Consider the following 25,473-nt stretch of genomic DNA (forward strand, 5'->3'; position numbering starts at 1 on the left):
TGTCCCCTCAATTTCTCATGGCCAGGCTTGCCCAGGCTTTGTCCTCTGCTCAGGCCAAGAAAGTACTGCTGATTTTCTATCAGAGTTTTAGCTTCCCCACAACACATGGCTGCTATGATCTGCTTTCCGGCTGAAGCCCTAAGAGCAGAAAATTTACCCTGTATCAGTCCCTTGTTCAAAATTTCAGCTCTTCTCCCAGATCTGCCTGCTTTTATTCCCTCTCTGGAGGCTTCAAGCAGCTCTTTTCTTCTGTTTTGTCCCAAGTGTATAGTCGATGTCCACAGGCAGCTCAGTCTGTTAGGAGTAGAGACCCCGACGCAGGTGTAATCCCTCCCGTGGAGATTAGAATTTTGAACTGATGGCACCATTTCTCTACCTCAGGTGGAATCTTGAATATTTATGTTAGAAATTGCCTGTTTGCTGTTTTTTAAAGTCAGATCATTTAGGTACCTTTCAGTCAGATCATTTAGGTACCTTATATGATGCAGGTATTAAAATAAAATCACTCAAAAAAAAATTAAAAAAAATAAAATCACTCAAATGGGAATCAGAATGCTTGGGTCCCAGACTTGATAATAGTTGGCTACCTAATTATCATTATAATTAGCAATCATTACATTATAATTAGCCCATTTTTACAGTCAGTTTTTATAACTAATAAGTCATGTCACTTCTTGGCCTATGGATTGAGGGGTCTGGCCAGCCTTAAATGCCCTTATCCTATTTACATTCTATAGTCCTTTAATTACTTAATATCAGTATCTTGAAGCCTCTGAGTTAGTTAATTTGTTTCATAGGATTCAAAGAGATTTCCTATATTATGTGGCAGAAAGGATAACTTGGTGTTTGAGGATATATAGTCATGTATTATTGATAATATTTTTCCTTTTAATCTCAGATTGCCTTAAAAATACTCCACCCCTACTTTGCTTTATGCCTTAGTTTTTCCTAGGCACAAGTTGTTTCATTCAGAAATAATAACTGAAAAGAATTTTATTTCTAACTGAACACCACATTTAAAATGTTTTTTGTTTTTTTGCCTCTTAGGAAAAAGTGCTGCAAAGGGTATAAATTTGTTCTTGGACAATGTATCCCAGAAGGTATGTAACATAAAAGATGATATCTCACTTTAGTCACCAATAATCATTAGAAGTCTATAAGATCTAGATGTACATGGAATGCACATGTGTCATCTGTGTGCAGAATTCTATTTTTTGGCATTAAATTCTCATGCCAGTTTGATTAAATGTAGCATGCTCAGTTTAAATCATTGCATGATGTGTGCATGCACACTGAGTCATTATATAATATTTCATGTTTATGATTAATAAGCTATAACTCCCTAAGTGGCATTTCATATACAATTTAGAATGCAACCCTCCTCCCTCACCTCTCGACCTGCTTTCTCCACCTGCTCTTTCGTCATGTGCTAAACTTTCAGCCTCTGTATGTAACCATCAGCGAACACTACCTGAATGCTCAGCCCAGCTCTGAAGGTATAGAGCGATGTGAGACATGGACCCAGCCCTCAAGGTGCATACACTCGAATTGAGACAGGATGTGGATCCTAGGGAATCAAATAGACCTGGATTTTAATCCTATTTCCACATCCTACTAGCTATGACCTTGGGAAAAGTTACTTCCTAAACCTTAGTTCTTACAGGCAAGTGTTAGTGCATATGGTTGCTCTAAGAATCTTGCCACATGTCAAGTACTTGGAACAGAGGCTGGTTCTTATTAAGCACTTGATAAATGGTGGCTGTTGTTACTGCTGCTGCTGTTATTAATAACTGCAGTATGTGCAATGGAGACATCCAGTGAAGCAAGTGTTCAGAGGGGACACACAGCACAGAGGGACCAGGGCGATCAGAGGTGGTCTCAGACATGAAGGCAGACTTGAGTCCAGATTATCAAGAAAAGCTGCCCAGGATGCTCAGAGGGCTCTGGACAGAGAGCACTAAGGACAGTTTGAAGATCCTAACATTGGTGTGCTCAGGGACACGGTGGGGTGGGGGGCGACGGGTGGGAAATGTGAAATAGTTTTCGTCACTTCTGTCCAAGAAGCCAAGTCTCTGCAGAGGATCTGGAGCCCAGACAAGCTAATTCTATTGCATTATCTCATAGAGCACAATTTTTTTTTATCGGTTAGAAATAGGCTGGGCGCGGTGGCTCACGCCTGTAATCCTAGCACTCTGTGAGGACGAGGCAGGAGGATCGCTCAAGGTCAGGAGTTCGAAACTACCCTGAGCAAGAGCAAGACCCCCGTCTCTACTAAAAATGGGAAAAAATTAATTGGCCAACTAAAAATATAGAAAAAATTAGCCAGGCATGATGGCATTTGCCTATAGTCCCAGCTACTTGGGAGGCTGAGGTAGGAGGATTGCTTGAGCCCAGGAGTTTGAGGTTGCTATGAGCTAGACTGATGCCACGGCGCTCTATCCCAGGCAACAGAGCTAGACTGTGTCTCAACAACAACAAAAAAGAATAGATGAGCCTTCCCTCTTATTGTTGTGTTTGGTGAAAGGATGGGAGAGTTCATTAAAGCATAGCTGTGACCATTGAGAAAGCTGCCATAGGATGGCAGGTTAGAAAAATCACTCCACATGTGATGGTTGATGTGTTGGGTTTCTCAAAGCCCAATTTCTCTCTGCTAGCCTGTTCCATTGGTTAGTGCATGGTAGAAATAACCACAAAAGTCAAAATAATTGCATTCTTTTATAGGCAGCTTTTCTCAGTCACCAGCTGTGTCCTTTTTATTGCAGTTTGGCAAATAGCAAAGAAAATCAGGTTTAGGTCAATCAATGTAAGATCCTAACTAAACACCTTCCCTGACCTAATTAAAAGCACATGACATGGATACCACATACTTAGAATTTCTTTAAATGTTAGGTATTGTGTTTCACATGTCTAGGCCCAAAACTAGTCTTCCTCACCCTAAGGTGAGACTACAGCACCTGTAATTAACATAACCCAGAACTGAGTATTTTCAGCAAATGTGATCACAAGTGCTGGGCATTGCTTTGCCATAACTAACTCTCTGCTCAATTGCTTTTCACTAGAGCACTTTTTAAAGTTGATTTGTTTCAATCTGTGGTAGGGAGTCAGTGATTGATTCTTTTACTAAAGCTATCTTTAGTTTTAAAAGGTTTCTATCACCCAAGAATACAGAGTACAAATGCAGGATTTTAGAAAAGAATTCATATTAGGGTTATCCAGAGAAATAGAACCAATAGGGAGGGTAGAGGGAGGGAGAGATTGAGTGGGACTGAGTGAGAGATTGAGATTTTTTTTAAGGTATTGACTCATGAGATTATGGAGGTACAAGGCCAAAATCTTCATGGGGCCACAGGCTAGAGACCCAGGGAAGAGTTGCAATTCAAGTCTGCAGGCAGTCTGCAAGCCTTAGGGGGAGACAGGTCTTTTTTAAAATTAAGACCTTCACCTGATTAGATGAGGCCCACCCACATTATGGGGGCTCATCGGCTTTACTCAAAGTCTACTGATTTAAATATTGATCTCATCTTAAACATATCTTTGTAGAAACATCTAGAATATTTAACCAAATGTCTGGGTAATTTGGCCTAGTCAAGTTGTCACATAAAATTAACCATCACAAATCTGTACCTTGTTATTTTGGCATCCATATACGTCTCCTTAAATTATACTTAATGTCCAAATAAAGACAATAACCAGGTCATACGTCCACCTGACATGAGGTGACAGCTATCCTGGGTAAAAATGTACTAACCTCTTCCCCAAAAGAGGATACACAAAGTCTTTGATATGCTGTAATTTAAGTACTGCGATATCAAGTTAACAGTGTTTAAATACTATGATATAAAGTCAGTACATCTTATGACACATAATGGGATAAAAGAGGGAAGAAAACCAAGATTTGCACACACATACAATTATGAATAATGTATTCAGTAAAAAATAAAGAAGAAATACTCATGATAATTACAGTGCTTTTTTTTTGTAGCTGGTCACATAGTCACAGCGTGTATTTGTAACTACCACCTTCCACTAACCTGCATGCATTCCTTTTGCCCTTGGCAAGCATCTCGCCTGGTTGTGTTTGGTTCTTTACCTGGTAAGGTGATCCAAACCTTCCTTCCTGAAGGATATGAGACACTAATTCTGCCTGAATTTGGGGTGGTTGTTGTTTTCTGTTGGCTTTAATCACAGGGCGTGGCAACGCTAAGTATTTCTTGTAGTCCCGACAGATTCTTTCTTACCTCTATTGTTCAAAGAGTCGCAATACGATTTCCCCTTGGCAGTAAGGGTCAGTCCTCCCAGCCAGAACAGTGACTCCCTTTTTTGCTGGTTGATACAGAGATGTGAGGAGCCCAGAGGGGCTAGGTGGCATTTTAACTTTCAGTTCAATGGGATCACTGTTGTCTGTCCTGTTGGAAACAGTCTTCCCTTTGGAACTAAGACCTTTAGGCCCCAGAGCATAGAGTCACAGGAACAGGAAGCACAAAGCTTGCTAGTGGATCACTAGAGGTGATAGTAGTGAGTGGTACCCCTCCCACTTCTACCCCTTGATCCTGGACCTGTGAATCCTGGTGATGGGAGAAAGCATACCATATATCGGACACTGATTCAGAGCATATACCTGGTGAACCTTGCCCAAGGTTACATATCTGGGTTCTATGGCCTAGCCAAATTGATACATAATATTAACCATCACAGATGGCAAAAAGAGACTAGAGCATCTAAACCAATATGTCAGCTGATGAATGGAATCAGCAGTTTTTTTAATGTTGCTGCCTCATAGTCACAGCTTTATGTCAGGGCTCAGTGAACTGTGGCCTGTGGGCTGAATCTGCCCCACCGCCTGGTTCTATAAATGAAGTTATGTTGAAACACAGCCATACCTATTCATTTAAGTATTGTCCATGGTTTCTTTTGCGCTATAGCAGTGGCATTGGAGAGTTGAAACAGAGATCTGCAAAGCCAAAAATGTTATCTGGCCCCTTTACAGAAAAAATTTGCTGATCCCTACCGTAAATGATCATCCTACATCCCTACTGTACGATGATCTGACTTGTTCTAGTTCAGCCATTATTGAGCATGAACTGTGGGAAGGGAGTAGTGCTGGTGACTCCGGGGGACACATAGTCCTTGCCAGGAAAGAACTAGCAACAAAAGAGCAGGGAAAGCTTTTACTGTGCATTGGGCACTGCTCTTGCTGCATCATTCAGCCTAATCTTCACAAAAGCAACATGAAGTGGGTGTTATTGTTACCCTTATATTACCAGCGAGGAAACTAGGGCTTAAGGAACCCAAGAACACAGATGGTGGGGAGAGTTGGGTCCAGAACCTGCACTATGCACTGCAAAGCAAGCTATGTGCCTCGTAGAATAGGGCCTGGCACAGAGCAGGCATTTGATAAATATGGCAGAGCATGTGAGTAAAAGAGGTATAGCATCCTGTGAGTGTCGATAAGATAGACTAACTCTGTTGAGATCATGAAAGGCTTCTGAATGGCAGATCATGAATGGCATTTGCATTGGCACTTAAAAACGCTGCAAAGGATACCAACATTTATAAAGTCCTGAGAGTAAGGGTGGAGGAGTTGTTTGCACATTAGAAAAGATGAAAACTGAACAAAAACAGAGGTAAGAAGGCACAGATACGATAAAGGATGAAGGAAAAGACAGTTTACTTTTGCTGCAGTGTAAAGAACTCATAGATGAGTCTTAAGTTTGGAAAAGTCTCAAGGAATATAATGCCGACCTCAAAATGCAAGAGTGAATTATTTATATTTAATGTTGATTAGAGTACAGTTTAAAGGTGACATACAGAACTCTGATTTGGGAAGAGTGGATCAAGGAGTAAGAATCTTGGGATGAGGATCCTGTTTATAAGGGAGGTTCTAAAGATCTGAGTTAGAACAGTGCCAAGAAAAATAGGACAGAGAAGCTAGAAAATAAATTGTGAAGATAAAAGCTGTGGAACTGAAAGGTGATAGGCTCTTGGAAACAAGCATCAAAAATGGACTATTCAATAAATTTATTAACCTTGCCTCCTCCAGAAACCATACAGAATAGGGGGAAAAAGAGATTCACAAAAGACATAAAACCCACAAGGACAAAGAACAAGGACGAGATGAAAATAGCAGCAAAATCTGGGAAGCTGGAGGACAGACAGGGGAGGTAGTAAATAGCTTAGCGAAGTAGGAAAGGTGAACCCTTAGCGTCAGGGAAAACTAGCGAGCAACCCAGTTTCTGCCAAAGCAAATAACAATCAATAAAACTAAAAATAAACTAGAAACCGAGGTGAAAGTGATGTCAAAAACAAAAGGATTGACCAAAAGTCTGTTTGAGAAGATGTCAGGTTCCCAGATCATATCCTCTACTCCACACAGACAGAATATTGCCTCTTCCACCTCCAGGCAGAAGACACCAAAGATATATTTTCTGAGAGGGGATATCAGAGGCTTTTGAGACTGGAGGAGACCAGTCAGAGAAGAAAGTAAGATCCCAATACTGAAAACGGAGGGATTCTGTAAATGCTTACATGTTGAATATTGAAATGTGTAGACTTCTGCCTTCACTTAGGTTCCAGGATGACTTTACTCTCAGGCAAGGATTTTGAAATGTCTACCCTGGATGTGCTCTCACCAACCCATGCAAAAAATCTTAAAGAAGATGACATTGGAGCCGGGCGCGGTGGCTCACGCCTGTAATCCTAGCTCTCTGGGAGGCTGAGGCGGGCGGATTGCTTGAGGTCAGGAGTTCGAAACCAGCCTGAGCAAGAGCGAGACCCCGTCTCTACTATAAATAGAAAGAAATTAATTGGCCAACTAATATATATACAAAAAATTAGCCGGGCATGGTGGCGAATGCCTGTAGTCCCAGCTACTTGGGAGGCTGAGGCAGCAGGATTGCTTGAGCCAGGAGTTTGAGGTTGCTGTGAGCTAGGCTGACGCCACGGCACTCACTCTAGCCTGGGCAACAAAGCGAGACTCTGTCTCAAAAAAAAAAAAAAAAAAAAAAAAAAGATGACATTGGAATGCACCAGCCAAATCACTTCCGGTGAAGCCAGAGTTTGTAAAATCTACCATATGCAAAGAGCTCTATGCAGCTATTTTTAATACTCCACAAATAAACTAGAGCAGATATCCAAGGATCACTGAGCATTAGAGGGAACATACAAGAAAAAGGAACCCTAGCAAAAATACAAACTACACAGAAGAAAACTTAAAAATAATTACCATTTACACCTCAGATTATAATGATGATACCGTATCTATGGAACAAAAAACATGGTGTTAATAAAATGGAACATTAGAAGAAGAAATAAAGAATTATTGGAAATTAAAAACATGACAACAAAATGAAGATAGTAAAAGGGTGGGAAGAGGAGATTGAATAAATTGCCCAAGAACTAGTACAAAAGATCAAAAAATGAAAAATGAGACTATTAGAGGAACAGTCCAGGGGCTATATTAATAGCATCCAAATAATTAAGGGTTCCACACAGAGGAAATGAAGAGGAAGTTGTTAAAGATAAAAATCCAACAAAATTCTCCAGAATTGAAGAGTATGAATCCTAGATAAAAATGATTCACCAAAGATTGAAGTAGTCCCACATAAAAACATCATTGTGAAATTTTAGTACACTAGGGACAAAAAGTCCCAAAAATTTTCAGAGAGGAAAAATGAGTCATACAAAAGATCAAGAATTAGAATCTCATAAGATTTATCCATAGCAACATTGAAAGCTAGAAGACAATGGAACAGGCCTTCAGAAATCGGAGGTAAAGTTTTCCAATCTGGAATCATATATGCAAACTATCAGTAATCATAAGGGTCGACAAAAGACATTTTCAGACATGCATGATCTTAACCCTTTCACCTCTTCTGTGGCTCTTCTCAGAAAGCCACTGGAGGACACGCTACACTAACATGAGGGAGTAAACCAGAGGAGAGGGAGGGGAGGCATGGGATCCAGGAAACAGGGATCCGACACAGGAGAGGAAGTTGGTGGGAATCCCGGGATGGTGGTGAAGGGGCGTTCCAAGAGGCGGCCATACAGCAGACGTACGGAGTCCTGATTAGAGCGAATCGGAAGTTTCTCCCACTTCGTCGAGATTAAGTCAATAACATATCTAATATGTTTGGGCATTTTAAGAAGAGATTTGCAAAACTGGGGGAGTTTCTGCTGATGAATGATCAGTTTCACCAGACTGCTGGTGTCTCTGAAATAGGGTATAATGAGGCTGATTCTGCAAGTGTTGGGAAGCTGGATTTTGCTGCTATTATTGAAACAATTTACCGCTACTGAAATGGAAGAGGGAGGCTGAGATAAGTCCGTCATGCACAGGGAGCAAAATAGAAAAGGGCACGTCTCTTTTTATTCTTCCATTGTCTGTCTCTGTCTCCCCCTTCCCGCCCCCCCCCGACCTGTCGTTAGCAGTACCTAATAGGCTAGCAGCTGGCAAAGGAGAAATAGGGTTTCCAGAGTCCAAATCACAAAGTAGCTCATGGAAGAAAGGGGGGTGGTGGTTTGAAGCTAAGAGACAAAGCTTAATAACTGGTACCCCCAAAATATAGAAGATAACTTATTTTAATGCCAACAAAGACAAAAGATTTTCAAGAAAGGGTAAGTGATTTGAGCACACTTTCAGGTTCGGCAAAGAATAGCTTTTATATTGTCATTATAGTGCCAATACTAAAGATCATCGAACCAAAATTTCAACATAACTATGTGAGCCAGGTAGAGGGAATAGGACATGTGGGTGTGGTTGGTGGTGGAGGGGCAGTGAGGAAGTTAAATGCATCTCTTCTGATGCTTGAAGTCAGCAGAGAGTACTTAAAAATAAAAGGAAGAATCAACACAAGTTGGCTAGAGATGAGGAGGTAAATATAAAGACTCAGCTAGAAGATCTGGAAGTGGTACCTTGGGGAAGCAGGGCTGGTAGAGGGGACAGGGAACAGCTGTGTTTTGGAACAAGCCCTGTTGAGCACCATCAGCTAGTACCTTTGACAGCCTCTCTGCCTGTTTCTTCCTCTACTCAGCTGTGCTGAATGGTGGCGACTGCTGGCGGGGAAGCTCATAGCCAGTCACTCAGAGATCGTGTTCTTGAGCAAAAAGGAGCGCAGAACATTAGTTGCCTATAGGTGATGCTTAGTTGAGAAAAAAACCTATCAAGTGAGAAACAGTTTGTAGGGTTGGTCAGAACACCAGACAGGCAAAGCAACGTGGAATCACAGTTGTGGGAAAGAGCATCTAGCAAGGGCAGCTTCCCAGGTCATCGTGAGAATGACATGATGCTCGTCGCACCAGCCCAGCCTGCATCAGGGGCTGACAGCCCACCCGTTCACCTTGCTAGGTGGCGGAGCAGACCCAGACTCCCTCTGTCCAAGGACAGCTTGGCTGTCAGCACCTGGGGAAGATAATGCAGTGATTAATGAGATGCCGGGTCTGGTCTGGGAGTCAGTGTTGAGCCTGAGCTAGTGACTTAGAGCCAAAGTCCCTTCACAGGTTCATTAAATACCAGTTCGTAAGAACTGAGAGAAGCAGATGCCCTAATTCTTTGAGTAGTAGAGTGTCCACCCCAGTCTGCACAGGCTGAGTGCTGGAAAGAGCTCTCTAGCCTTGAACATACCCAAAGGCATACCCTTCCTGGCATACAGAATCAAGCCCCAGTTTGCACACTTCCAATATCACACAAACACTAGCTCTCTAATAACGCACACATTTCTGTTACAAATCCTCCCTCATATTCTCTTAGCCTGCCTGACTTCTAGCCCTTCCTCCTACACGATGACCCCAATACCAGGGTTGGCCTTTCTTTAACATGCCACTGGCAGGAATTTGCTGTCACTACGGCAGTTGCCGAAAAAGACAAAACCGGCCCCCCGGGGAATGCTGCAGAGCTTGGCCAGCTAGAGCATCTTTGCTCTCTGGGTAGCGACAAAGACCAAAGGACAATGAGGTGACCTGGGGGGGAAAAACTCACAAATGATGTTTGCTTTTAACCACTGCGATGCTGCACGTTCATTGACCCATTGCAGTACTCTTAGATGGAGCCCCACAGGCTGAAAGCGATAGTGCCTGTCTGAACGTAGCCGTCCATACTTCACACTTGACCTTGAGCAAGAGCGTAGCCCAGAGAGTCTGTTGCTGGCCAGAGCCCGGTTACCTTGCCACCTGCAGTGGTTGATATGATGAGCTCACGCTTTTCTTTTGCAGATTATGACGTGTGCGCCGAGGCTCCCTGTGAACAGCAGTGCACGGACAACTTCGGCCGAGTGCTGTGCACCTGCTACCCGGGCTACCGCTACGACCGCGAGAGACACCGGAAGCAGGAGAAGCCGTACTGCCTGGGTGCGTGGGGGGTACGCGTGTCCTCCGGCTCCTGAGGTTGTGCCTTGTCCAGAAGGGTCTGCTCTGTCGCACCTTCTTCATCGGCAGGACGATCACAGGCGCTGCTCGACTGTGATTTCCCTCCCTTACATTCTCATGGTTGTCAGAGTTGTGCTTGTGTTGTCCCAGGGATCGCTCACTGCCTTTTGTTATGATTAATAAAACTAACTATGCCCAAGGAATTCTCCAGGGAGTTGGTGGCAGTCAGATCCTAAGTGGCAGTGGGATAAAGGGCAAGAGAAGGGTAATAACTTCACCAAGTGTGAACAAGAACAGTGGACAACAGGATGTAAGTGGTCCAAAGCATGGGCACGCAGGAAGCATGAAACAAGAATGAGGACGACTGGGGAAGAAAGGACATGTCCACATGGCAGACAGGCTGGCAGGGAGTCCGGGAGCTGCAGCTGAGCAGAGGTGGCCCCCTCAGTGGCCACCAGCCTGCTCCTTCCTCCTCATGGACCTGGCTTTCCAGCCCTGGACTCCCTGAGGTTCTGAGGCAGGTTCATGGCTAAACCTGGAACTGTGTGTTTCAAAGTGTGGTCTGCTTGTGGCTAACCTGTCTGAGAAATATCGGGGATCTTTGCTTTAAAAAATACAAAAAAAAATCTGGCCTCCCCTCCAGACCTAGTGAATCACAGCTCTGAGGGTGGGTCCAGAAATGTGTGTTTTCTTGAATGCCTCATTGGATTGCTGTGCACGGCGAGGTTGAAGAATCAGCTGGAAGGTGCACTGGGGAGAGTGGCAAGTAGACCCTCGTGGAAGATACGGTAGCTGTGATGAGCAGCCCCTCTTTGTCTAGCCAGCAGGGGCTCTAGGGTCACCAATTAAGGTCTCCTGGCTTCTCCCCACAAGCATCTGGGAATGGTGCCCCACACTGACAAGGAATGGGATTGCAACACCAAGTGAATGTAGCTGGGATCCGTGGCCGCCTCTGCAGAGGGCATGGACTATTCCCTATGGCCCAGGTCCCAGGCACGGGGCTCTTGTTTCAGTTAGTAGTAGCTACTGTTCCCTGTTCACCTCATCTGGGGGACTCGGAGACCAGCCGAACTTGCATTCTACTACGAGTTCCATCTCTTTTTCTCCTTCAACCTTGTCCTCTCTCTCTGGGCAGTACAGGCAGCTTTGCACTGAGGTTCAGGGCAGGGACACCTGGAAGCAGGCAGCCTGAAGTACAGAGGGGGACCCAGCTGTGACTGCTGTTCTGTAGACAACGTAGTACGTAGTACATACTGCCAGGGGAACGTCCTATTGACCACCCTCCCCACGGCCCACTCAGGGCCAGCCAGAGCTGGTCCTTGGTAGCTTGTGTAGGAAGTGGCTGGGCTCTGTCTGCCCAGCACGTGTACACAGTCTGGGGCTGCATGCCACGGTCCCCTCCACTGCCACCCGGGGTCTTCAGCCAGCAAACAGGAAATGGAGTTGGGCCTCCCTCCCTGGCCAGGGTGGGAAATATTTTTGTTTCCAGCCCACACAGCAGGGAAGCAAGTCTGTGATGTGTGTAGTTAACACAGGCTCCTAGTGGTGACTAGCTTGAGGATCTCATGGCTCATTTCCACAGCCCCTGGGGCGTCTGATGGGGTCATTGATGAGGCAGAAATTTCCTGGAGCAGACTCCCGCTATACCTATTATGACTATTTTCTTTTATTAGAAGTATCTTTTCCCAGGTACCATCGTGTCTCTTAACTGGGAAGGAGCCATTCCTGAGTGACCCTCGGGTCACCATCATGCTGTTTAGAACTTACAGCCATAAAGGGAAACTTAAAAACCCACAGCACACTAGGGCCCTTGTGAAAAATCACTTCTATGACGTTTACTTCTCCAAGTGTGAGTTGCCACTGGGTGTCTCATTTTCTGTCCTGAGCAGCCTGTGAAGTATCTGGGCCCAGCTTCATCGTCGTTTTCTAAGTGGGTTCTCTGAAGCCGAGCAGTGCCTGCACCAAGCCACGTGCCGTGGCAGTGGCGGGGCCCGTCTGTAACCAGGGTCACATGGCCCAAAGTGCTGCTTTCATGGGCAGCCCATGTTTCCAGCTTCCTAATGTGTTCCGGGTCTTGCAAAGCGTCCTTTGTAGACATTAACAGAGGGGCCAAGCCCAGTGTCATCTGTTGTGTTGAAAGTGACTTCTCTGAAACTGAAATATCCTCTGCATTTTGTTCAAACCAGATATCAACGAGTGTGCCACCAGCAATGGGACGCTGTGTGCCCACGCCTGTGTCAACACCCTGGGCAGCTACCGCTGCAAGTGCCAGGAGGGCTACGTCCTGGAGGACGATGGCAGGACGTGCACCAGGGGAGACAAATACCTCAACGACACTGGTAAGTAAGTAGGGCAAGAGTAATTGTCTGCCTAGTTCTATGTACATTTATATAATATATATAAGCAATTTGAGGCTTGTGTATTATATGAATATAGATACAATTATATATATAAGTATGTTATGTAGATAGAGAAGTATGTTATATAAATATATAAGTATGTTATGTAAGTATATATTTATATAAGGATGTTATACAAGTTTATAATGTAGTGTAAATAATTTAATGCATGTTATATATTTTAATAGGGTTCCCACATGCCTAAAATGTATAACCATGTAAATATGTAACACACATGTATAATGTGTATCTTATAGAACGCATATATATATATATATATATATAGACACTTGAGAGCCCAGCTAGGTTCCTCAGGGAACAGTGGGCAGGAAGGGGCACATATGGTGGATGAGACCTGGGTAAGGGAGTATAATTTCAAACTCCTTCTAAGGAGAGAGAGGAGAGTGACTCCCGTTAGCATTAGGGTTGGAAGTGGTGTGTACTGAGGGGAAGGCCTCCACCAAGTTGAGCTCATGGAGAAATCAGTAGAGCTTAGTCATGTGTTTAGACAAAGTAGGAGCAGAGAAGAGGCCAGAAATGCTGTGTTCACTCAAAACAGGCTGAAATATAAATATGAAACATTTCCATGTAAGGTAAAAATTTGCATCTGGGGTACTCAAAATACGGTCTCTGAACAGGCAAGATTCATGATTGGATACAAACAGAAATTGAGAGTGTTTAGAAATTTTTTATACCACTTTGACAGAGGAATTTTGTTTAAATCCAAAAATGTATGCTTGTATTTGATATCTTATTTTTTTAGAGATTCATTTTTTATTTTGCGTATCAGTACACAATCAATTGGAAAATTTCTAAAAAACTGGGCCTTCAGCACAGAGTTGAGAAATTGTTTGCATATGTCAACTCGATTCAATTGAGATGTCTGGTCACTCAGGCAGATGATTGGCCTCAATGTTGAGTTACTTCCTTATTTGAGTTTGGAAGATAAAAGAATGAGGGAGAGAGGTAAAGGGAGAGGGGAAGGGGAAAGAGAGCCCCCAAACTGATGTCGACACTTCAGGGAATGCCTCGATGGGCAACATATCACCACATGCACTTGTGAAGCAACTCTGATCTCTCTGCCAAGTTGTACGTGCCAGCCTAGTCATTAAAATTGTGGATTTTAGCCTATATGCACCACTGTCAGAGCCTTCCAGCCAGGATGACCTTAGAGCAAAGTGGATTCCACCAAAAATAGTTGGTGGGACCAGTTCCCTGGGGAGAAAGTCCTGAGGCTGGGTCCCCCCTGACCGTGGGCTCCTGCACCACCACTTGCAGTGCAGGAAGCTGCGTCATCTTCCTGGCTCCACTCTCCGTCCTTCCCTGGGGAAGGGAAAATGGCTGGAACGCTGTTGGGAGAGGTTAGCTGGGCCTGGGCCATCCCCGGGAGGGAAAGGGGGTTCCCGGGCAAATCACATGTACCAAGAAATGCAGGGAAACGAAAAAGCCAGAGCTGTCTGGGCACTCAGGATTCTTGGTGGCGATTCTTGGGTGTAGCCTGAGCTTCAAAACTGGGGTGGAAGGCAGCCACCAGCAGCTGACAGCACACAGCTGGGGACCAGCTGCCTCGGATGGGAAAACTACAAAGCGAAGCTCCCAGGAGCAGCCGGGCTGAGCCATGAGGAAGGAAATGCAAGATGCCTATCCAGAGGCCGCTGAGGCTTGGGCAGTTTGGGAGTATTTGAATGAATAAGAAGACTTGGTGATGCTTTTTAAAGCCCGAAATATGTGGAGTCTGCCTGCACGGAGGTGTGCGTAAAGCAGAGGGTGTTCTTTTTGATTATAAGGGTTGGAGACAAGTAATGTTTACAGACCACTTTTTTAATTCAAAATTAAAATCACTGCATTTTTGTCCCATGGTGGAGAAGGTGGTGGTGGTGGGGGGTAAGGGCAGGAGGCACGTGTATTACGTATTAGATCATGTCCTTCATTAAAAGGAAGAATCTCACTGACAAACAGGGTACAGCTTTTTAGCCGCTGATCTATTAGGCCTACTTGAGAATTATTAATATTGAGAATGAATTATTAATAGTCACAAGAAAGCAGCTTTCTAATGTTTTGTTTGGGAATCGGATTTCCAGCTATGCTCTGAGCCAGGTAGCCCATGCACTGTGGGCTGCCCAGCCTGGCAAGTACGTTGCCTCCTTGTCCCGCATTTATATACAGGTGAAAGCCATTTATGTGGGCATTAAAGGCAGCTATGAGCAACTGGTCCGGAGCATAACCACTGGGAGCAGCAGCAACACACACTGCTGAGGATCAGGTTGAGATGCAATGTTAGGGACACAGAATTTGACAGGACCTGGCCCCACCCACACGGGACTCCTGCCTGGTGGGGTACAGTGGTCTGCGGGAGGCAGGGAAGCTGGGTGGGCTTTGCAGAAACTAGTGTAGGATTTCATATGCCGTGTTCACTTGCTCCTTGATCTCAGCCTCCATCTGCTGCAGTAATTCCTACGTTCTCCACTGTCCTCTTCAGTGTTGAGAGACAGTCTACTCCTGCCTACATTGGCTTTCCTGGGAGATGTCCTTCTGTTCCATCAAGAAAGAACCATCTGGTGGTTATACCACTGAGCTTTGTTGTAATACAAAACTCATCACAGAGAATAGACTAGGCTGGGGGTCCTCTCTTCTTTCTCATCCCTCTTCCTCCTCCTCTAAATATACCAATAACAAATAGTTAAAAAAGAAAACAGAAAGAAAGAAAACCTGCTGACACCACTGTCTGCTACATCACTCTCTCCCGGCAGCCGCCTTCTGAAAGAATTTCTCAGTATTTGTTAGTAATTAGTCTCTACTGAACTCGCCACATATGCACAAAGGATGGTTTTGTATTTTATTATGAAAAGCACAACGCCAGTAACTACAGAAATTTGAGGGTAGAGATTGGGAAGAAGTAATTCATACATATAATTAAAATTATGAGTGAGAAAGGGCAGGTACATTGTATGCCCTGAATGTTAAAGTCATAACTCAAGTGATTGGACCACTGAGAAGGTAGGGGCTGGATTTGATGGTCTGGCACACACACACACACACACACAAAAGTCAATACCAGGCCGGGCGCTGTGGCTCACGCCTGTAATCCTAGCTCTTGGGAGGCCGAGGCGGGCGGATTGCTCAAGGTCAGGAGTTCAAAACCAGCCTGAGCAAGAGCGAGACCCCGTCTCTACTATAAATAGAAAGAAATTAATTGGCCAACTGATATATATATAAAAAATTAGCCGGGCATGGTGGCGCATGCCTGTAGTCCCAGCTACCCGGGAGGCTGAGGCAGAAGGATCACTCGAGCCCAGGAGTTTGAGGTTGCTGTGAGCTAGGACGCCATGGCACTCACTCTAGCCTGGGCAACAAAGCGAGACTCTGTCTCAAAAAAAAAAAAAAAAGTCAATACCTCCACCCTTCAGCATGGTGGCCAGTGTGGCCCAGCCGCGTCTGGGGGCCTGGAGGGAGTCATTTCTTTATCAGCTGTGATGCCGGGACAAGTTCCTTGACTAGGCAGGTAGGAGAGGTGGTAACCAGAGCTGTTTAGCATTAACTAACTGAGTGATTTTGGGCAAATCTTTGGGCCTCAGTTTCCCCAACTGTAGACAAGAAGGTTGAACTATATGAACTTTGAGGGCTCTCAAATCTTTTTCAAAATTTGATGGGATTTAGTGTAAGTAACACCCCCCCCCCCAGTGCTGGACTCCTGTGCAGGCCTCACTTTTTTGTCCTCCATCTAAGTGAGTAACGAGACTTGAAAACATGCCCAGCCCCAGCAGCGTCGGAGCAGAGAACTTCCCTTACAACATCTAAAATTTGACTCAGCAGCAAGAAATGTCAGGGGCCAAAAGAGCCCTGCATTCTGGAACATCAGAGGCAGCTAAGCAGTTGGGACTCATGAATAAGCCTGATAGATCATCATGGTCATTTTTTTTTGATGAGATAACAATTATTGAGCATAACCGCATGTGATCTATGATTATCTCTCCCCCCTCCTCGGTTTTATTTAATTTTTTTAGCTTTTCATTGTCCAATGTCTGTCCATTGAAAGGCAAACACAGCCTCCGCTGGGTATTAGGAATCCAGGGGGAGAGGAGGGCCGCGGCCTCTGAGGATGGAAAGATTGCAGCCCCCAGGCTGGCGGAGCGGCCCTGTGGCTAACAGGCATGCAGCCACTTGGGGTTTCTCTTTGAAAATATGTAGCTGGAGCCAGTTTAGTCACCCCAGGGAGTCTGCGTAGCACCGATGGGGAGACAAATTAAGGAAATGTTGGCTCCGTAGTAATTAGCTTGCTGGTCTTTATTTCTCAACTTCTGTTTATTTTCTGATAAAGTGACCATGACCCCGGTGTCACTTCTTATGGTTCAAAGTGTCAGAAATGGCCAGGTGTTTCATATAACTTTCAAGCTCCACTAATCCGTAGATCAGTGCTTCTCAACCTTGGAATCACCTGGGGAGCTTTTAAAAATGCTGATATACTATTGCCTTGATCTCCCCAGATGAGTGGGGTCCAACAGAATCCGTAAGATTTTTAAAGCCCCCCCCCCAGGCGATTGTAATGTGCCACCAGGGTTGAGCGTTACAGCCAGAGCACAACACTGCACGATCAACTTTTTAAAACAAACATACTTTGTTCATTTGGGACACTACCCATAGGAAATATGTTGTGAACATTCTTTGGTTTTTGTTAAGTTTATTAGATGTTACTAATATATCTAAAAGGCATTGTAATTTCTAATGCTTCTTGCTTAACTTCAGGAACAATTAGAGCTCCATGCCCCCATGTGGCTAATCAGTAATATTGCGCCTTTAAAATCTGGACAAGTTGAAGCAAAAATGTTGAGTGTTAACCTCTCCAGATGTTTCTCATAGAGATGTGACCACAGCATTAATCGAGAGGGCTGAAATATGCAGTCTGATATCTAGCTGGGTTTTTTAATAAACCGGTAATGTAGCACACGTGAGAATATTGTGGCCACACCTTGACATTACTGTAGGCAAATTGCAAGGTAGATTATCCCCAATTCAGAGTAGATTGTGTGTTCCAGGTCTACAACATACAAAAAAGGCTTGAGTCTTTCATTATCTTCAAAGAGCTCTATTCAAAGGTCCCTACCCCACATCTCTAATTTTGTAGGGAGCTTGATCATAAACAATGATGCCGATAACAGTGCCACATATGGCTCGCTTGCGGTCGATGAGGCACCGTTCTGGGAACCTACGTGTCTCACGGGCTTCGCTCAGCAATGCCAGGTGATAGGTGTTTCCACCGTTTAAGGAACAGATAGTCACAGAAGCTGACTCATCCAACCTATAAGGGATTTGGTGGCAGCATCAGGATTCTAATTTTGATCATCTGACTCCACCAGACTTCTGCCACCTGCTGCATGCTCCTATACCAGTGGAGCCTCAAGTCTTTTGGATAACATCACTTTTGATTCTCTGTGTTCTGCTAATTCCACAAGGCAACAGAAAACAGCCCAGGCATCTTCATGGCAGCAGTCACTAGGCATAGCTGCTTCCCTGGAGCCTGGTTGGGAGATAACTCTCAGGTGTTCTCACCAGAGTTTCCAATAGCAGGTTCACTGCATGCCCTCACCCCTCCAGAGTGGCCAGATGGCCACTTGAGCATCTGTCTGTGAGATACCAAGAAAGAGGGTCTAGTTCTTCGGTGCCTAATGGTCTGGCATGTGCACCAAGAGCCCCTCCAGGGAAGCCTGGAAGACCCAACCTGTGAGTGGGGGCCCATGGTAAATGCTACCTGATTTCAGAGGACTGCAGTGTGTGTGTGTGGATAGAGTGGGCCTCATGGAGCAATTGATCTGGATCTCGGTGGGATTCAACAAGTGAAAATAGAAGACAGGGCCTTGCAGAAGAGAAGAATAGTGAGAAGAAAGGTATGTGGGGCAGGAAGCATAGGAGACGGTGACACACACTACCTGACTGTCCCTGGTCCACAGTCTAGGTGGTAGTGGTTATGTCACACAAACAGCATGCCAGGCCCCAACACCAAAAAGCTTCTAAGCAAGGGGAGTTTACTCCTTCCCTGGGTGTCAAACTGTCCCCTGCCCTCCCCCCCACAAGAGAATGCACACCCCTTACAACTTCTGGTCCACGCTGCTGCCACCTTTGGCTCAGACCTTGGCAGTCTGTGCCTGGTCCTCGGTAGCAAGACCACCTCGGTGTCGGGTCTCCCTGGCACACAGGCTTGTGTAGCCTCTTCCAGTTCTGGAAAGATAACAACTGGCTGGATTCTTGGCTGCATCATTTACTTCACCCATTTTTCCTTTAGCTAAAAGCAATTTCACATAAAGCCCGTGGAGCGCCCGACCAGAGGGCTTTGGAACCAGATGCCTCCCCATTGCTGTCCTGGCTGGCCCTGGGTAGGGGTGTCCAGAGTGCCAGGCACATTTCCCATCCTGGCCTTAAGTGAGATCAGCTCCCAGCCCATGACCACACGGCCCCACCCGGCCCAGCTGTGGCCCCTCTGAAGACCCGGATCAGCAGGTGATCAAGACCAGCTTTGGGAGGCCGACTGCTTGAGCTTGGGGGATATTTATGATGTGTGAACATTGGCCCTTTGAGGGGAGTTTAAGTCATGTTGGATTTATAGAGCCTGTCTCCTGGAACGGCACTGATGAAAGAGTGGTGGTGCATGTTTTCACACATGAAAGAGGAAGACCAGAGTCTTCCTGGGATGTCTAAATCAGAACAGCTGAGCCCAAAGTGTGGCGGGGCCCTCCTCCCTCTGTCCTCTCTTCCCCGACACCGGGATGTGCTGTCCGGGCCCTGAGAACTGTGAAATCGCCAGCAGCTAGCCCGCGCACGTCCTGCTGTCGGCTCCACTGCCCCTTCCTGACGCCGTCTCTCTGGGCCTGGCCTTCACCAGCCTCCCAGATGGAACTGAGCCCGTCTCCTTTCTCAGGGCACGAGGAGAAGTCTGAGAGCGCCGTGAAAGCCGGAACTTGCTGCGCCACGTGCAAGGAATTCCACCAGATGAAGCAGACGGTGCTGCAGCTGAAGCAAAAGGTATGTGTTGGGGTGGGGGACACAGTGACACGTGGCAAAAGGAGGGCTTGGCTGAGATAAAGTGGAAGAATGTTTAGGAACAAATAAGGAAATTATCATCCACATTGGGCGTTCATGCAGCTGATGCCAATGAGGTTTGGACTCAGGATGCTTTGCCTAACCATCCTGAAAGCTGACCATCTAAAGGGCAACTAAATATGATGACAGCAAGGATTGAGGTGGTGGTGGTTAAAATAGGTACTGGGTAAAGGACCCGTGGTGAAGCTATAGGGAGAGTCGGCTGCAACTATTACAACTACTTAGAAAATGAATGTGCAGACACATGGTCCTATGTGGTCCTATCTTATCTGATATTTCATGTGTGTGTTATTTATAGAGAACATCTTGTCTATAAATGTCCATAAACTGGTGATGAGTTTCTGCAGAAGCTTTATTTTTCACATTTAAAAATCATAGCCCGTGCCTGTCTGAGCTTCCTGGCACCTAGGAAGGGCAGCTTTTTGAGTACCTTGTGCCACCCAAAGTGAGGACTGATGCACTTTATAAAGTGCCCCCTGAGTGCCTGGTGGAACATAGAATCTCCAGTACTCTTGTTATGCTGTGAGTAATGCTCCCAGGGTGGATCTGGTGACCTGACTTCTCGAACAATTGTCCTGGACTCAGTATGTATTATATACCTAAGGCCAGTCAATTTGCTAGTTTGTCAGTGACTCAGAAATTGCTCCTATACTGATAAAACATAAACTTACTGGTTTGTTTATTTGCTTCCACGCAAGGCTCTTAGTACATCAAAGAGGTGTATCTAATCTGTTTAACTTTGGCATCCATCTATTCTGAAGGGCAAAAGGGTAAGCATGAGACCGTGTCTCTTTTCCACATTCAACAAACATGCAGCCAGCCCCTAATGAAAACCATAGCTACTAGTTAAACAAGCGTATCAACAGGCTGAGAAGAGAAATGATTTTGTAGACCTTTTGTGCATTGAAGATGGGATCAACTTTAGCAGAGATGTGTATTTACTTGGCATGTAATCATGAGTTAAAACATAGATTTAACCTTACGTACCTTTGCTCTAGCAGGGAAACCAGGCAGAAAACCTTGCATGTGTATCAGTATAAACACAGAGATAAAAATAAAACACATCCCACACAGATAGCCCCAGGATGAACTTAGATTGATGTTAGTATTAATATTTATCGAGCAAACCCAGAGAAGGGTTCATGGACAAAGTAAGTTTGCCTTTCACAGACTAGAGGATTGGGGCAGGCAGTTGATTAGTGTCTTGAGACATAAAGCTACCTTCACTTTTCTTCCCTGGAAATAATTACAAGCTGTAGGGAAGTTCTTTCTAGCCAGGGAAATCTTTAGGAAAAGTAGAGCTAAATATCACAAGTTGTTCAGGAATTCAGCTGCTCAGTCCATGTGTGGCTTTCCCTTAGCCTACCCAAATATTTTTTATGATGCATGAAAAAAGAAATACTCAAAAGTTGAAAATCTTGTGTCAAAGTACTTGTCACCCTCAGAGACCCTGCTGTAGAGCCACATAAAAATCCATGAGGTCATCTTAGTACTCCAGTAACTCTCATGGAGTTGGGTTGGACTAGAATTGGTCTACCTTATACCAAATTCTTTCTAGAAATGCATTGTGGCAATTTTGAGCTTATGTCCAAATAAACATTACTCAACAAGTAGATACTAGGTGTCCCGAACTGTGGCCAACCCCACATTATAAAATGTGTACAGCATGTTAAACTGCCCAAAGGATATATAATCAGCAAAATTGCAACTGTAGAAGATGCTACATGTCAAATGCCCAGGGTTCTTCAACAGACAAATTGTTCCCTTTTGCCAGTGAGGAAATGGAGATTTTTTCGTAGATTTACAAAGTTTACCTGACGTCAAGGAATGCAAAGGTCATTCATTCATGCAGTCCTCTGGCTTCCCCTAGAATGCGTGATCCAAGACAGGGCCTCGGTGCCTTTTAGTCCTAGTCTCAGAAACTACCCACTGTCACTTCTGTCCTATTTTATTCATGAGAAGCAAGGCTAGCGATGTGCAAGAATTTGTGGACAGGTTTTAAAACCACCACAGTCACTATTGCCCAGATGTACTGGAGGTCAACCCTGAGTGTGGGGAATTGTCAACCATGTCTGGCTCCCAAGGCTGAGAGTTCTTTAAGACCATGTTTCGGTCACATTGTATCCATAGAACCAAGCACAGGGCCTGCCACATTGTAACTATCTGATAAATATTTGAGACATAAAGTAGTTAAGAAATTGAGAGTATGAAACAGATCCTATTAATTATGGCAATATTAGTTCTAATGATGTCTAGGTAATCTGGAGCCCCCCATTAGTAGGTTCCTCCACTAATTGGCTGAAGTTACCTAGGTTCCCCCACTAACTAGCTGAGTGATCTCCTGCCAGCTATTTTCGCTAGGAAGCCTCCAAGTTTAGAAAGAGGCTCTTCACAGTCCCTTTAGGTTCTAAGTAGCTCTAGTAAAAAATAAATAAATATATATATATATATATATATATGTATGTGTGTGTGTGTGTGTGTATGTGTGTATATATCACAAAAAAACTTTGCAGCTTCTGCAAACAACACAAATGCAGAGACTGTCCTTGGGGTGGAGCTGTTGCTTCCTGACCAAGGTTTTTCCTTCTCTTTGCAGATTGCCTTGCTCCCCAACAATGCCGCTGACCTGGGCAAGTACATCACTGGTGACAAGGTGCTGGCCTCAAACGCCTACCTTCCAGGACCTCCTGGCCTGCCTGGGGGCCAAGGCCCTCCTGGTGAGTGTGGAGAAAGGCACAGGAGGGTGAGAGAGTCCCCAGCAAAGGCCTGCGGAAAGCTCACTTTTAGTGGGGACTGCACAGTGTTCTCCGGCTTCCATCGGGAAGAGCCAAAGCAGATGTCCGGGAACTGCCACACGCCTGTGCACGAAGAGGGCCTTGGGAAATTGGGCCCGAAAGCCTCATAACCCACAGCAGTTTGGGAGGAACAGGTCAATTGTCTTGGGATTGGATAAAACTCCTAAAGATCATTTTAACTTAAACAGAGAAACACAATGAAAACTATTTTTTAACTTTATTCTGGAAAAATTGTAACATATACAAAAATAGGGCAGTATTATGAACCCCTCTGGGCTTACAACTCAATTCTAACCACTCAGGGCCAGCCTTGTTTCTGCTATTCCCCAATCTTCTTTCTACCTTCCCTTTTTGTTAACATACTGTATTTTTATGTATTTTATATATTTTATGTATTTTTATGTAATCATCTGTGTTTTTGCTCATAGCTATATGTTTTGTATAAGTCAACTTTATTGAGATACAAATTATATATAACATGCTAATTTAAATTACAGTTGGATGAGTTTTGGCAAATGTATTCACCCATGTAACCACCAACCTATATCTATATCAAGAAGATATAGACCATTTCCATCACCCCAGAAAGTTCCCTTGTGTCCATTTATAATCAGTCTACTTCCTCACCCCCAGTTCTAGGCAGCCACTGACCTGCTTTCTCTTTCACTACAGTTTTATCTGTTCTAGAATTGCCTATCAATGCAATCTCTTAGCATTTATTCTTTTTGTCTGGTTTCTTTTACTGAGCATACTGTTTTGAAGATTCACCCTTAATAACTTGAAGAAAATCCCAAATGTCCTATCATTTCATCAGGAAATAAACAACGAGAACATTTAAAAAAAAAAAAAAGTTGTCAGGTGTTTGATATTTTGAGTCCCTCCATAGATAGATAGATAAATTTTATTGACTTTTTTCATACCAGTGAAGGAAATGACATTAGTGTTAGCAAATGATTCTGAACCAGTGAGTGTCTTATCCCTGGTTAGCATTGCTTAGCAGCGTGCTAGGTATTATGAACGACTTCCTGACATTCTAATTGGGAAGACAAGAGACACAGAGCAAAGGCAAATAGAGTAAAACAGTATCTGTATTGCCCCCAAGAGGCTTCCTTCCTTTGTGCTACTGGAGGTAAAAATATTTAGTTACAAGAGGGATCTGGCCCTCTTCCAGATAAGGTTAAAGAAGGGAGAGATCGTGGTAGCCTGCAGTGGTTGGGGGGGGGGGTCTGGGGTTTGAGCTGGACGTGCAAGACTGGTAGAATTTGTCCAAGCAGAAAGGACATGGGCAGGTTTTAGTTTGGAAGTTCAGCAAGAACAAGGGCTCAGAGTTCTTCCCAAAGGATTTGGGTTCTACTTGCTTCTCATACATTCTTCCCACCTACATCTTAATCTCTTGGTTTCCATCAAACACAGGCCTGGATCTCAGTCTGTACAGAGAATAAGAACTGGGCCAGGGCTTTGGTTCATCTTCCTGTTGACTCCCTTGGCCTTGAGGTGCTCTAGGTCATGGTGGAGTTTCCTCCAGCAAATGCCTCATACAGGTATCCCCTTGAGGCTTCTAAGTAGACTGAGGTCTCTCCTTACAAAGTGATTCTAGCATGGTGTTCTCTACCCTTCTCTAAGAGAACATTCTTGCTTTGCCTCCCTGGAGGTAGTCATCTCCAGGCAAGTGTACACATCTTTAGAACAAGGACAGCTACAGGAACAGGGGAGCCGTTGGAGGTTTTTTCTTAATAGATGATTTGCCAGCTTTCTTCAGTTCTGCTATCTGGTTTCTAACATGGTTTGAGCTGTCCAGGGTCCTTGATGGAGCAGTGTGTGATTGAGGATGAGTGAGCTTTTACAATGGACCCGACCTTTGCATGGAGAAGTTCAGATCTAGAGTTTGTGATACCCTCTATAGAGATGTATTGGGAGTAATTAGGAAGAAGGCAAGGGTGAAAAAAAAGATGCCTGGAGAGGAAGAGGAGAATGAGCTAGTGCACTGTGCTGAGGAGCTTGAACTTTATTCTGTATGCAAAGGGAGCCACTGTGGAGTTTTCTTCTCCTGCTCCTTGGACTTCAGTTGTACTTACATCAGACTGTTTGATACTGTCCCACCTCTTTTGAAGGTTCTGTTTTGCTTGTTACTTTGTATTTCATTTGGATGACTATTGGCTTGTCATCTTTAATTTCTCTGATTCTTTCTTCACTTGTGACCAGTCTGTTGATAAGCCTATCGAAATTTTTTTCCATGTGTCGCGTCTTTTATTTCCATTTGACTTTTTCCCCTTTCCTTTACATCTCTCTGCTGAAATTCCCCATCTGTTCAGGCAAGCTGTCTACCTTTTCTGCTAACACCTTTAACATTTTAATCATTGTTATTTTAAAGCCCCTGTCTGATAATTCCAATATCAGGATCACCTCTGAGTCTGGTTCTGCTGATTGCTCTGTTACTTAATGATGGTTTTTTTGTTTATTTTTGCTTTTTTTATGTGTCTTAAAATTTTGGATCGAATGCCAGACATCCTTTGCAGAGGAACAGTAGAGACATAGGTACATGGTAACTACTCCTGGAGATGGGTACCCTTTTCTTTTGTTGGGCCACTAGCATGGGGCGCTGTGTCAATCTAATGAATAATTGAGCTGGGTTTGGGTTTTCTTGTGACTGTATTTACCTTCAGTCTTCAAATTTTCAAATTTCTCCAATGGCAGGATACTATTACCTTATGCTTAGTGTGGGGGCTTGGATTCCAGTGGGTTTTTCTCAGTGTTTGTACTCTACTCTCAGCTTTCAGTAACCCCTGCTCACCTGTGCCATAGATTTTCTCTCCATTCTCTTGCTCTTC

General features: G+C 44.5%; 1 protein-coding gene across 1 annotated transcript in view; it reads left to right on the plus strand.

Moving 5' to 3' along the window:
* Positions 1–25,473, plus strand: part of CCBE1 (collagen and calcium binding EGF domains 1) — a 199,877-nt gene that overhangs the window by 166,376 nt on the left and 8,028 nt on the right. The window contains exons 3-7 of the mRNA XM_012745521.3: positions 1,048–1,100; positions 10,207–10,341; positions 12,546–12,698; positions 19,669–19,772; positions 22,447–22,567. Of these exons, the coding sequence (XP_012600975.2) occupies positions 1,048–1,100; positions 10,207–10,341; positions 12,546–12,698; positions 19,669–19,772; positions 22,447–22,567 (566 nt within the window). The remainder of the gene's footprint in view (positions 1–1,047; positions 1,101–10,206; positions 10,342–12,545; positions 12,699–19,668; positions 19,773–22,446; positions 22,568–25,473) is intronic.

This window comes from Microcebus murinus, chromosome 17 (genome assembly GCF_040939455.1).
Source record: "Microcebus murinus isolate Inina chromosome 17, M.murinus_Inina_mat1.0, whole genome shotgun sequence".
Lineage (NCBI taxonomy): Eukaryota > Metazoa > Chordata > Mammalia > Primates > Cheirogaleidae > Microcebus > Microcebus murinus.